The sequence below is a fragment of the Dermacentor andersoni genome, chromosome 2 (genome assembly GCF_023375885.2).
Source record: "Dermacentor andersoni chromosome 2, qqDerAnde1_hic_scaffold, whole genome shotgun sequence".
NCBI lineage: Eukaryota > Metazoa > Arthropoda > Arachnida > Ixodida > Ixodidae > Dermacentor > Dermacentor andersoni.
In genome coordinates this window covers 94,255,249-94,268,663 of record NC_092815.1, presented here as the reverse complement: position 1 = coordinate 94,268,663, position 13,415 = coordinate 94,255,249, and the positions used below count along the sequence as shown (strand labels likewise).

General features: G+C 47.0%; 2 protein-coding genes across 2 annotated transcripts; both read right to left on the bottom strand.

Annotated features, from left to right (window-relative positions):
• Positions 1-387: 387 nt before the first annotated feature.
• On the bottom strand, positions 388-4,493 carry LOC126541966 (uncharacterized). Its single transcript, XM_050188936.2, has 3 exons — positions 2,353-4,493; positions 1,795-1,899; positions 388-761 (listed from the first exon to the last, which is right to left on the bottom strand). The coding sequence occupies exons 1-3, from the start codon at positions 3,247-3,249 to the stop codon at positions 576-578; spliced, it is 1,188 nt and encodes a 395-aa protein (XP_050044893.2). The 5' UTR covers positions 3,250-4,493; the 3' UTR covers positions 388-575.
• Positions 4,494-8,106: 3,613 nt separating this feature from the next.
• On the bottom strand, positions 8,107-11,095 carry LOC126541634 (neo-calmodulin-like). The gene is made up of 2 exons (XM_050188487.3): positions 10,769-11,095; positions 8,107-8,444 (listed from the first exon to the last, which is right to left on the bottom strand). Exons 1-2 carry the CDS (start codon positions 10,985-10,987, stop codon positions 8,151-8,153), a joined length of 513 nt encoding a protein of 170 aa, XP_050044444.1. The 5' UTR covers positions 10,988-11,095; the 3' UTR covers positions 8,107-8,150.
• Between the last annotated feature and the right edge of the window lie 2,320 nt (positions 11,096-13,415).

The window sequence follows — 13,415 nt, the reverse complement described above, 5'->3', positions numbered from 1 at the left end:
TATTTGAACTTTTACTTTTAAGTACAACAAGCTTTAAAAAAATTGGGCTCCAAGAAAGGTGATTTCTCCAAGCCTATGTATTTAATTGAACTCCTGCTGTGAAGCTTTCTTTTAAATAAATAATGGTGGTCCATGCCTCACGTCTAACATGCGCGTCAGGTAAGTTTGTATTGTTAAAGATTCTCCTCAGAAGCGTTAACAAGAGAGCTAGGCAACGGACGCGTAGTAATAGCATTTGACTCACGAAGCATCTAGAAGATATTGTAAAATGGAGACCCGATTTGTTTGGAGTTACAGAGCTCAACTAACATTTACTCCATCTCTTCGTCTAAAGCGATTTTTGTATGCCTTGAGGAACATCATTTCAGAGTTTCCTGAAAGCTTCACTAAGAACAAGTTTGTTTATTCGATGGCCAGAGCGTATGGAGCGACAAGAAAGAAAAGCGCAAATTAAGCCTAAGTTATTTCGGTCAGTCACTTGATTTTTTTTTTGTCATAAACTTCACATTCTTGCTCAACTGAAGGCAAAGGAGTTGTCCGAATTTTGATTCCTACCGCCGCCACCGCCCTTGAAGTCACTTGGATGTTACCATGGTAACGAACTCGTCGAAGGTCAGCTTCCCTTTGGCGTCCTTGTCCGCCACTCGAATCATCTCGTCCACGTCTTCCGTGGACAGCTTCTGGCCCAGCGTGGTCATCGCATGTCGAAGCTCTGCGCAGCTCACGAAGCCGTCACCATTTCGGTCGAACACCTTGAACACCTGCGGGCAATGATTAGACAAATGAACCTTTTTGGCATTGTTACGTTCTCCTCTTACGTTGTCCGTTCGCTCTTCTGAAGACCATTGTTCTTCTGAAGAAGGTCATTGTTGCAAGGAATTGGAATTTCAGTTCCAAGCACCCACGCTTTGGACTTAGTACGTAGTTTCACGTGATGCCATCATGTCAACCTCATTCGCCACTTCCATTTCAGAGGGCACTCTAACTGCGCAAGAACACGCTCTTTTCACGATCGACTGTGTCGACAATTTGTTCGCGTAAGGCCGTGTGGAAGAGCTGGCTCGATACCCAAAAGGAATATTGTGTTTGCAACAAAGCTGGTTGACTAATGAAAAAAACTGAAAATGGCCCGACATATAAGCAATGAATTGCAAGAAATATTGACTTGACTGGAACCACTACGTTAACTGTAACAGAGAGGAAGTAAACTGCAATAAAGTGGCAAAAATGGTTATGTCGCAATATGTATTCAAAGTGAACGAGGATTTAGCAGGACGCCTACAGTGGACGCTAAGAAAGGCAAATGGCAGCAAATGGTTTACAGAATAGCGAGAGACATTAATATCGCGCCTGTTTATAAAATGCTAATAGACAGAACATAGCGCAAGCACATCTCATTGCAGCGTCTTATTACTAGAGTCCTGGAAGGAATAAGTGAATTTAAGACCAGTTGCTGAATATGGATCCATATCGCAAATCTCTAAAACCACCTGTAACATAGGTGAATGTGTAAAAACGAAAATTTATAACTTTTTTTTTCTAAATAAGTAGCTCGCGTTTTACTCTTGATAGTCTAGTGGCGTCTTCGCCGTGCTCAGCCGTAACCTGCCGCTTGTAATTCATAAATAGGTGCCGACAAGATATGAACCGCGCTCACTAGTGTATACATCAGTAGCAGTGAAGCGTGAACAACAACATCCATTACTAAGCCGTTTGTTCACTCTCACGGCTACGTCGCATGCGTACTACACGGGATTCGTCTTTCAAGTATTCGATGACTTCCATCACACTCACCTGCTTGAACTCTTCCTCGGCATCCACCGCCAGCACGTCCTTGGCCATCATGGTGATGAACTCGCTGAAGGTAATGCCGGTGCGCTTTACGGGTCCTAAGAAATCCTTGAAAAAGAAGAAAAAGCACCAAATCTGGCACAATGCATTGCGATAGCCTGATACAGAGCTAGCACAGCAACGCTGTCTGGCTCCAGTGCAGTTGTATTTGCCATCGTATGCAATTAATGCTTGAATGTGCAGCAAGCAAAAAAAAAAACCCTAACAGATTCGAAACGTTGCTCACCCTAAAAATGCTCACGCAAGCATTTCGTAAAAGAACCTTCATATTTTTGGCGTGCACTGTACTCGTGCCGATGATGCCAACCCTGCCAACACCTATAAGGCAGCAGGTGGCCTAAGCGACGCCTCGTAAGATTCCTCGTGCTTCCTTTCGCACTCTGTAACACTTGTAGATGATGCCAGTGTTAAATCATTGGCGAAACAGTGCACGAACCTGGCCAGTTCCCGATGGGCCTCTGTACACGCGACTTATGCGCTAAAGGAATGCTTTCTACGCACCCGGAGCATCGAGTCGGTGAGTTTGTATCCCAGACTGCGCATCACGCTTCCTAGCTCGGAGACAGGAATTTTGCCGGTTCCTTGGGCATCGTAGCCTTCAAAGACCTTCTTTAATTCAGCCACCCGATCGTCGCTCAGGTTTGCGTTCAGCTCGAAAGTCGGGCATGGCTCTGCCTTCAACTCGGCGCTTAGCTTACTCGATAGTTCAGAGGCCTGCGTTTTTGATCCGGCGTTCGCGGCGTCGGCTATCTTCGTGTTCAGCTTGCCGCTAAGGAGCGTGGCTTCCTTCGTTGACGCGCTGCTGCCAACGCAGTCCATAACATTCAGCGTGTCTACCACGGCAAGGGCCGCCTCCTTGGACACGTCATGCACGACGTCGGCCAGTTGTTCCTCACTGAGGCTCACGTTCAGTTTGCAGGCCATGGCCAAGGTCTCTTTCATCGACTCGCTCTTCTCGACACCCGCCAGCTGCTCGGCGCTCAGCGTCGCGCTCGATTTGTCCGTTGTTCCGGTTTTCGTCTCGACGTCATCGAGGTTGGACGACGATCCCTTGCCGAGCCCGGCGGTCGGCTTGCCGGCCGTACCCTGTGGCGACGATGCGAAGTCGCTAAGGCCGGCTGCCCATTCTCCGCTCAGGCTCGCTGTCGGCTGTCCCGCCAAGCCCGGGGCCTCCGCACCGTGGGTCACGTTCGGGGAAGGCAGCATTTCTTCTGACGTAGCTGCCATTTTCTCTGGCTTCCGAAAGAGCGGCGACCACTGCGACGGTAGCGAGGATGACGATGACGATGGATGCTCCCACGGTTCAAAGCGGCGCCGGCACGCGGCAACGAGTCCTCGGGGCTCGTGACCACGTTCAGAGCATGCAAAGAAAGAAGAGACAGTTCCAATACAAGCCATTTGTATAGCTTTCGCTCTAGTAATCTATTTCTGAAAGAAGGAAAAGCAGGCAATTCTGCTATTTGAACCAGTCTGGCGTTGCCTTTCTTGTGAATGACGTCATACCAGCGTCGCCTGTTTCATCTGCACCGGACGCTCGTCTGGTTGACCTCCCTGTCTTTCTACTCCTTGCTTTATTATTTTTTTCGCTCTCTCACATCTACAGCCCGCGGTTACAAGTAAAACAACCCAAAATACAGCGAGAGCACACAAGTGGACGAAGCGGGCTCCGCTCTCCACTGACGCCTCCGCGAGATTTGCAACATTATGTTACAACATGTTTAAAAGAGGCGTCCCATCATCGTCTACCTCCTTGTGTGGTCAGTATGGCGGATTTAAATAAGACCGATGTGTACGAAGATTGCCATCCAGATTTGTCCTGGGTAAAAAAAAAAAAGACTCCCCCTTCGCGGCGCGATCGTTTCGACTGCAATACGCGAGAGTAGGCAGTTGAGACGGCGCGGTTGGTTGACCCCTAAAATGAAGGGTTGAAATCTGGGCCAGTTGGTACATACTTGAACGAAAAAACCAGACAAAAACACAAAGGACAAGAGGAGAGGTTCACACCACAACGACTGAATAAATCGAAAAGGAACGTTATGCAGCAGTGGTCCGTTAACTGAGGTTACACGAATCCGAAAAAGAAAGAAAGAAAGAAAGAAAGAAAGAAAGAAAGAAAGAAAGAAAGAAAGAAAGAAAGAAAGAAAGAAAGAACCTGTAGGTAGTGCAATAGGTGCTCGCATGTGTCGTTGAGGTGGTCCACATACAGCGCCATACGTTTACTTCACACTGCGGCTCGTTATGTCTTGCAAGGAGTCTGACCCCTCCGATCGTATAACTTAATGTATTACCACGTGTGCAGCAGGCTTTCGCCTTCACGTGTTACAGGACTGTAACATGCGGCCGAACTTTTTTTTAAAAAAGCCTTAGTTGCATGTCAGTCTCCTCGTTTGCATACGCGGCCAGTACCGACAATGTCAAAACCGCCGATCACCAGAGATATTACGACATGTCTACCACATTTTACCTCTGTATAATGTTATGTGTTAACTCATGTGCAATAACTATTTACAATGCATATTTACAACGTTAGACCAAGCGCGACCAAGATGGCGATAGCCAAGTGACCAGCTCCACGTCGTCTTTCCGGTCGTCTACATTTCAGCCACTGCTACTGTTCCGTATCAATATAATATACGTGTTGTATATGAGCTGTTTTGAAGCATATTACGACAATAAACCAGTTCTTCTTTTTGTGTTACCTTTTATTGACCATTTCTTAAGGCGAAAGCCTTAGACGGGTCATGGGACGAAAAATCCGATGTCCGGCGTTACACTGTCCGGCGTTATGGCACCAAAATTCAATGGCACCAAAATTGGTTGTGCCACTCACGACCACTGGTGAGAGTCGAACCCACGACCTTTGGTGCGAGCTGAACTCTCAACCTTTGGTGAAACCAAAATTCAATGGCACCAAAATTGATGGTGCCACCATTGATGGTCGAACCAACGACCTTTGGTTTTAATTAAGGCGCATGTAATTCAGGTGAAATTAATTAACATATAGTTTATTAAAGCACTCGAACCCACGTCCTTTGGTGGGAGTCAAACCCTTAACCTTAGGTAGGACCAAAATTCAATGGCACCGAAATTAGTGGTGCAACCATGACCATTGTTTTGACTCGAACCCACGACCTTTGATGTTAATTAAGGCACTAGAGCACACAACCTTAGGGGCGAGCCGAACCCTCAACCTTTGGTGAAACCAAAATTTAATGCACGAAAATTTATGGTTCCTCCATTGATGGTCGAACCAACGACCTGTGGTTTTAATTAAAGCACATGTAATTAAGGTGAAGCTAATTAACGCAGAGTTAATTAAGGCACTCGGACCCACGCCCTTTGGTGGGAGTCGTACCCTGGACCTTTGGTGAGACCAAAATTCAATGGCACCAAAATTGGTGGTGCCACCCACGACCATTGTTTTGACTCGGACTCACGACTTTTGATATTAATTAAGGCAAAGTTAATTAAGGCACTAGAGCACACGACCTTTGGTACGAGTCGAACCATCAACCTTTGGGGGTACCAAAATTCAATGGCACCAAAATTGATGTTGCTACCATTGATAGTCGAACCCGCGACCTTTGGTGTCAGTTAAAGCACAGTTAATTAAGATCGAGTTAATTAATGCACTCGAGCCGACGACCCTTGATGTTAATCAAGGCAAAGTTAATTAAAGCAGTCGAACCCACGATCTCAGGTGGTAGCCGAAGTCTCGACCTTTGGTGGGACGAAAATTCAATGGCACCAAAATTGATGGACCCATGACCTTTGGTTTTATTAAACGTTTATCTCTTTATCTAGCTATGTAACTCTCGCTGTTTTTTTTTTTCGGTATAATCAACATCAATAATGTTTATTGTTGTTCTTTTGTTGTCGTAAGTAATGGCTCGTACTATCGAGGGGATGTTCGGCAATGTTTTTGACAAATTCTCAGAAGAACCCTTTCGCACACCTGCTGGCGTACAACATAACTGGAAAAAAAACAACAAGGCTTTTTCACCTGCGTTGCCATCTCGGCACACAAAATTTCGCTTATGGCGTTTCATTGACGAATACTTAAATGCCTATGATTAGTACACGAGACTTGTTCAATTTTTTTTTTTTTTTTTTAGTGAGTGAAAAAAAGAAAATGTTTTTTGAGGAGAGAACACAAGTGAAATTGTGTCTATGCAGAAGAATTTGAGCATCTACCTGGACAGAATTCGACCGGGTGGCCCACAGGGGTACTTTTTGCTGTCTGCACATATATCTGCACATGCACATTCTTTCACGCGAATAGATATATTCGGCTTTTTTCTCCCCGTTTCCTGGTCAGTGCTTGGCGGCTGAACTTTAACCGCCAAAACAAAGGTTACGTGCTCTCGCGCAAGCGAGTTGCAGGGCGCGTTCATCGTTCATAATATATCAGACTAAAGAACCTTCAATGCGAACGCAGTTCTCACAAACCTATAAGTTCTAAATATGGCATTTGCAACGGTAAAACAAAGATTTCGTCAAAATTTCATTAAACATCGAAGGGGTTATTCCGGAGGTTGTGAATAAGGTAAATCGTTGGGCAATGCGTAGCTAGAACATGGCTCCGTTGAAGACTGTTCCTTCGTTACATTATTATGAGTGTATGCACCGGGAAGCAGGGTATGAACCGGGAATCACGCTTTGTTGTCCCTCGTGCGTGACTAAGGCGGTATGGAACGGACAAGACTGGGCAGCCTCGCAGAAAAGGTGAAGCATTGGAAACGATAGCAAGCCTTAGCGTTAAGCTCAAGCTCATCAGACGGTGTTCTAAGAATGCGCGGATGCGACATGTCGTTGCGACACGGAATGCGACGCAACCTCTGCGGCACAGTAGAAACAGGGCCCAGGCAGCTATTACAGGCGTCTCACAAAGCCGACAGGATGATGAGAGCCGCCGCCGGCCGCTGCAGGCCTCACACCTCAATAGAGCACGGAGTAACAGAAGGAAAAACCATCAGCGTTTGTGTCTTGAAGTATACCATCTGTTCAGCTCGGACCACTATGGGCGCCCAATTATTTTTTAACCTCCTTGTGCGCATCATGGTGTGGTATGCACACTATGATGCGAGAACGCGAGTCTTTGTGCACACAACGCTCACACCAGCAGCGGAAGGCAGAAAGCTGCCCTGGCAACGGTGCAGAGCCGATTGAGCACGGAGCGTGTAGGTGCCGTTCCCTCGACTTCGTCGTTTTTGCAGCCAAGCGCACTGCGCGCCTCTGGCGTCTCTGGGGACGATTCTGCTCGCGCGAACCGTGTTTTTGCGCAGTCTTGGGACAAGACGGCGCCGCCGATGGCGCTCAGAACGCGAACACTCCACCAGGTTATATTTAATTTTTATCCCAATAAAATTTGACGGTAGTTATTTTGATCTGCATCGCTATATTCAAGTGTACGTTTCCGGAATTATACTTTTATGATGATTCATTTCAACTTTCCAATGTCTGACACACAGTTTCGTGAATGGATTAACTAGTGAACGAATTGCTTTTGTTCTTCTTTTTTTTTTATCTGGCAAATGATATCCGCTTGGGCAGGTAATTCACCTGACTTAATGCAATCAGAATAAGTTCAGCTTGCTTTAAAAAAAAGATTTCTTAGAGGAATGTATACTCGGTTCACATACAGGTCCTTTGCGAAGAGAAAGGTGTCTGTTGGCGTAATCTGTGGTGTTCAACTTGAGGTGACGTTCAACAGCAGAGCGCAACACTTGTATTGCAGCAACTTGCACTCTACACTAATGCATTTGCTGAATCTTGCTCTTCCAGTGTACTAACTTTCATATTGCTAGAATATTGTTCCGTTCCCCTTCTTCAAAAAGCTATCACCTTACCTGGGGCTAAGTGCGGGGCAGATAGGGTGGCACTATAAGGAAGCGAACGCCCGAACTGACACCCAGTCAAAAAATTACTGCAGGAGCGAGAGTTGGAACCCCACTTGCCGATACCTACCAAGTACTTTTTTATTTGTTTTTATTGTCGCAGCCGACAGCCCATGGTATGACAGCAATTCTCTATGGTGTGTGACTTCTAAATGCCTTCTCAAGCTTATCTCGGCACGAGAACCTGTACTCTTAACTGTCGGTGCATGCAAATCAGGAGCTCCCCAAGCTTCCCTTAGTACCTGTGCATCGTGTAACTGAAAAGCATGTAGTAAGAAACACAGTGAGATTTCTTTTTTATTCTTTCTCTGTAAGTTACCGTGTCCTAAGTCTCTCGAAGCAGCCATCTGCACGAATGGGCAGGAAACAAGAACGGTTTATTGAGTCCCTCGGCACGGTTATTCACTTGGAGGTCACCATGCTCACGAACTCGTCGTAGTTGATGCGCCCGTCGCCGTCCTGGTCCGCCTCGCGTATCATCTCGTCCACTTCCTCGTGCGACAGCTTCTCGCCCATGGTGGTCATGACGTGACGCAGCTCGGCGGCGCTCACGTAGCCGTCTCCGTTGCGGTCGAACACCTTGAACGCCTCGCGGATCTCCTCGTCGACGTCGTCCAGCCGGAACTCCTCCTTCGCCATGATGGTCAGGAACTCGGGAAAGTCGATGTTCTCCCGCGATTCGGAGCCCACTATTTCCTGTGAGACGCTTGCCATTGTCAGGAGAGCGTAACATCTCGCAGAATCCGCGCGATGGTGCAGACAATTGTAGACAATTTTTTTTTTCCCCGACGCTTCCTCTATGCAGCGCGAAAGCAGCCTGTGCAATATTTTTCTGCTTTCAACATACGGTGCGCTTATACTCTTGCTACAGGGGCTTGGCGTGACAGCCTCTGCGGGGCTAGCCCCTCGCCATTTTTCATTTTATAGTATATAAGCCAAAGAAAGGAATGAGTGAGGGAAATCAGGGGCACAAAGGAACTCGATTTTTTTGTTATATAGGGAGTGTTTATGTTTTTTTTTTTTACAGGGAAGCTGTTTATGGCTAGGCATTCGTGCATTTGTTTCTGTTCTGCGTCAACAAAAGCTATCACCATCAGCAATGGCTCATGGCTGCAAGCAATGGCAATGGCTAAGCAAGCAACAAATTCAATGACTCATCCCTCTCGTAATGCAGAGAAATATATATATATATATATATATATAGAGAGAGAGAGAGAGAGAGAGAGAGAGTCCTCCACGCAGGTGTGTACAAATCAATGTACACATATAGTCACGATGACCACTGATCAAGACAATGAATGTGTTAGAACCTTTGTTCAAAATTCTGGGACACCTCTGTGCCGTGTGTTAAACAGGTTCGCTGGCCATCCACCTCACAGAGTGGAGTGGCTCATGCTTTCTTTTTTTCTTATAGCCGGCAGAATTTTTTAAATGTCTGTGGCCGATAAAACAATCCGAGTTTTTTACACTGGATACTCAAAAAGGTGGCCATTACTTCCACGAGATATCGAAATGCTTAATTCAGTAATTAACAAAATTAACCTAAGTTTTCTTAATTAATTTACGATATGTACTGTAATTTATGAATTGTAGCTGGTCAGCTCTCAAGGCGCATCCACATGGAACGAATTCTACGTGTGATCGACGCCAGTTTCAAGACATTCATTTCCAAAGCGCGTGACGAGATATATTTTCGTCCCAGTTATTTGTGTGCTTTTTCGCCTTGCGTGCTCACCGGCTGCAATTCTCAAATTGTAATATGTGCCGTAAAACAGTTTAAATCCTAATTGCAATGTTTTCAATTAGCAGATTATGCGTTTTAGTTTTTCCTGCCCGCAATGTCGGCCCTTTTTGAGTAATTTGTTTCAACAAATTGAATTGCCTGCCACAAGCAACTTTATTAAAATTATGTATAGTCTGAAAGAAAAAAAACATCCGCCCGTTCATGGCTCTTTTTCTCATTACTTCTACATTTCAAGTACATATAAAAGTTTATTTCCCCTATGCTTTCTCTTGCTTCATTCTCTGTTTGCTTCACGTAGTAGTAACTACTAAAGAAAGTAATGTGCACGTGTTGATGGCACCGACATACGTGAACCGCAAGGTCCGCGATATGTACAGCTTCTATACACTCGACCAAAGGCTAAGTACACCAGAGAGGTGACCAGCAGTCCGGGCATATTACAGCCAACAAAAAGATGAGCGTATGGAGCGCTACTCACTTATAGTGCTAGCGCGACAGCAGACCTCTTCGCCAGAATAAGCTCAACAAGATCTCATGGAGTGTGCCACATTCCTCTAAGGGAGAGGTGCTCACTGACGCCTGTCACTGTCGACCAATCATTGATATATACAGGGTGATGACGCTGCCCATGCGCCCTCTAAAAGCCTCGAGTTCACATGCGCAAATTTTCAAGTGCCTGCGCGCTTGTCTTTTCTACGGTAGAGCATCACTCATCGTTTTATTCTGAAGCGCTCCCTATTCTAAGCGAAGTTAACAACCATTTAACGTTATGATTGCTTGAGCGCCCGAAAGCACTCTGTTACTCTAACTGTTACCAAAGTGGCTTGCAAAGAAAAGAGAACGCGCTTTCATTCGCAAAATCGATATCAAAAGTACGTCTAAAACAGCGCGCATGGTTCATCGGACCGTAAGTCCTTACATCTTGCATGGCGATTTCGGAAATTTTTATACAACTTATAATTTTAATTCTGGTGTAAAACGGCAAGGCGACGGTCAAACTATGGTGAAAACTTCGGAATACTGGAGAGAAGCGTGCGAATGACCACGGAACAACGACGCGTATGAGCGCGTGCCTGACATCCTAATTAGACGCGCAGCGAGCTAAACCGGACTCGGAAGGGCGAGGAGCATCTGCAGTACAAATGACGTGTCAGAACATCGAACGAACTGTTGCCTCGTTTCCTGATCTGCCGCCCCAAGGTTGCATGCTACCATGACTTGTCCCCTCTGTCACAGCTGACAAGAAGCGAGTGCGGCCACCGAGGCATTCGCTTACCGCGACCTGCGCCTCGGTCGGGTGATAGCCCAGGGACCGCATGACGGTGCCCAGGTCGGACGCCCTTATGCGGCCGCTCCCGTCCTTGTCGTACAGCGTGAAAGCCTCGCGGAACTCGCTGATCTGCTCATCGCTCAGCGGGGGCCGCTCCGGTTGCTGAGACGCCCTGGACGAGGCGTCCGAACGGGCCGACGGCGCTCGCTTCTGAACGTCGTCCATGCGGTCCTGGCGCAGGGTGCTTGCTTCGAGGCGACGCTACGCAGTTGTCCTCGGCCTTCGCTGTCGCACGTGTCTGGCGAGCGCGGAGCTGGCGCGAAAAGCGCGAGCCCCTTTTCGTTGCAGTTTCTTCTTCGTCGGTTCCTCCTTTGTTAAGGCGGTTTCCAGTGGGAGGAAAGAGAGCATGGAAAGACGAAAAACTGCCCGGAGGAACGAGCATCTGGTAGTTACCGTACTTCTGGACCACTACACTACACTGACATGAAAGGGAAAGAGAGAAAAGTATCGGAATGATAGAATGTATGATGAACTATTACACTGGAGCTAATTCCGAAACGAAGGCGATGAGCTGGTTCACCTTGGAACTTCAAGGATGTCGTTTACGACCTGGATGGCGCTCCAAACGATTGACACCTTCTTCTGAGGCTCGTTCATTTGTGCTAAAGAACTTGAATGAAATCTACTCCAACAACGTCCATGTCTTCTCCGACAGATCTACCTCCTATTCTCTTCGGACGATGCAGAGAGTACCGTTATTCCTGCCCTTCTTCGTAAGCGTACTAACGCGCCCGCCCTGAATGCCGTCACACTCCTTGGATTCGAAGCAGGCAATCGGTACCTACCTGGTGAAATGCCTCCAAACAAGCTTTGTCGTTAGTCGCTCCGTTACTTAAGAAAATCACAAAAACAATAAAAGAATGGGGAGGGGGAGGGGGGAGGAGAGAATTATGATTACAATTCAATGAATACGTTCGCATGTTTATGTCGCTAGTAAATGCAGCCGACAGTGAGACTGCTAACGCGTAGCGTCGGGCTCATTGGTTTTTCATGGTGCGATACCAGCGCTAGGAGACGGCAAACGAGACAACAAAGACACGACAGCACAGTGTTGCGTCGCCTTCGTCTCATGTGCTGTTTCCTAGCGCTGGTATCTCATAACTACAGCGAGAGCTCCAGCGAGCTCCCTAGTAAGACAATTCGTCGCCCCTTTGTTTCCGCTTACAAGCCCGCCGCATAAGCAGGGGCTGTAATGGAACTTATCCGCGCACGAGTCACCCTCCTGCACTGAGCTAAAACGGGATTGGCCTACACTCCAGCGTCTCCACGTTGCACTGAGGGCACCGAAACGGGTGATATAGCGCACTTAACCTGATCCTGCAAGTGGTTTTGTTCTGAAAGGGAGATGCTTCTGGACAGCATGAGAAGGGGGCGTGACCCAGGCGTCCGCATAAATATATAGTTTTCAAAATAGTTTAACTATATTTCCCTAACGCTGCCTGATTCGTGGCCGGGCCTCCACAGTGAGTACGCGCCACGGTGCCTAAGATCATCATCGTCGTCGTCATCATCATCATCATCATCATGATCGTCGTCGTCGTCGTCGTCGTCGTCGTCGTCGTCGTCGTCGTCGTCATCGTCATCACCATCATTATTTTGCCGAAAGGGCAGTGGGTAATTCGCAAGGAGGTGTCATGCATTGTACTCAAATTTCTGCGAGTCTGAATTGATCGACTCATGGTGGACACACCTTAATGATGTGGAAAGAGTTGCTGAGGCAGAGCAATTGCCGTCCAGGTGGTCCAAGCTAATCCCACCTGTAGCAATATAACATCACCACCGCCAACAGCACCACTGTATTCCACATCGACTGATACGCCAGTGCACAGTTCGCGCATGCGAAAACTCAACACGAACTACATGGGATAGTGAAGAGAGACGAAGTTATGTACACGCTAAGTGCACACGCAGATCCTAATGTCTGACAGCTCGCATCACCATCGTTACAAGGCAGTTGTCACAGCGTGCGGATCATATCTCGCATTTCCATCGACGGCGAAGTGAAGTACTTTGATCGGCTGAAAAAAGTACTTTCGCGATGGTTCCCAGCAATCTAGGCGACAACGGCGTAGTCGACACAAGCGCCCCGAGATTACATTTGCGTGAAGTGACTAGGTACACTGATTTAAACGAAATGCAATTAGCTTCTGCGAACTCAGTTCGGCTTTTACAATTTCAGTGTGCCTTTTTTTTCTGCTTCCCTCACGTTTCGTAACGCCTGGCAACTTAGGCGACAGGACTGTGCCTGTAGTGCGCAAACATGCAGGTGTTCCAACGAATGCTGTTGACAAAAAGACCGTGTTGTCATGCTAAAGCGCCAGGAGCATAGGCCTATACAGTCAATCAAAAGTTTCAAAACATTTACGCTGGTGATAGGTCTGGGCATAGAGTTGCGTAAGACCCCATTGGAAGTTTCTTTGCACGAAATCCTTTCTTATGCAAGAGAGACGACACTTTCCTGAACCTCTGATTGCCAGATAATGCACGAAAGCCATGCAGTAATGCTCTACGACAGAATTTGTCACTCACAGAACGGCTTCTATGCTTTTGACTAAGTGTTCACGTAACAAACTGTCACACTACTGAAAACGCG

Coding starts and splice junctions, on each gene's coding strand:
- LOC126541966 (XM_050188936.2), bottom strand. CDS start 3,249: ATGGCTTGTATTGGAACTGTCTCTTCTTTCTTTGCATGCTCTGAACGT. Junction 1,900..2,352: donor TCACCGACTCGATGCTCCGG/GTGCGTAGAAAG, acceptor TTCTTTTTCAAG/GATTTCTTAGGACCCGTAAA. Junction 762..1,794: donor CCGAGGAAGAGTTCAAGCAG/GTGAGTGTGATG, acceptor CATTGCCCGCAG/GTGTTCAAGGTGTTCGACCG.
- LOC126541634 (XM_050188487.3), bottom strand. CDS start 10,987: ATGGACGACGTTCAGAAGCGAGCGCCGTCGGCCCGTTCGGACGCCTCG. Junction 8,445..10,768: donor CGACCGAGGCGCAGGTCGCG/GTAAGCGAATGC, acceptor AGCGTCTCACAG/GAAATAGTGGGCTCCGAATC.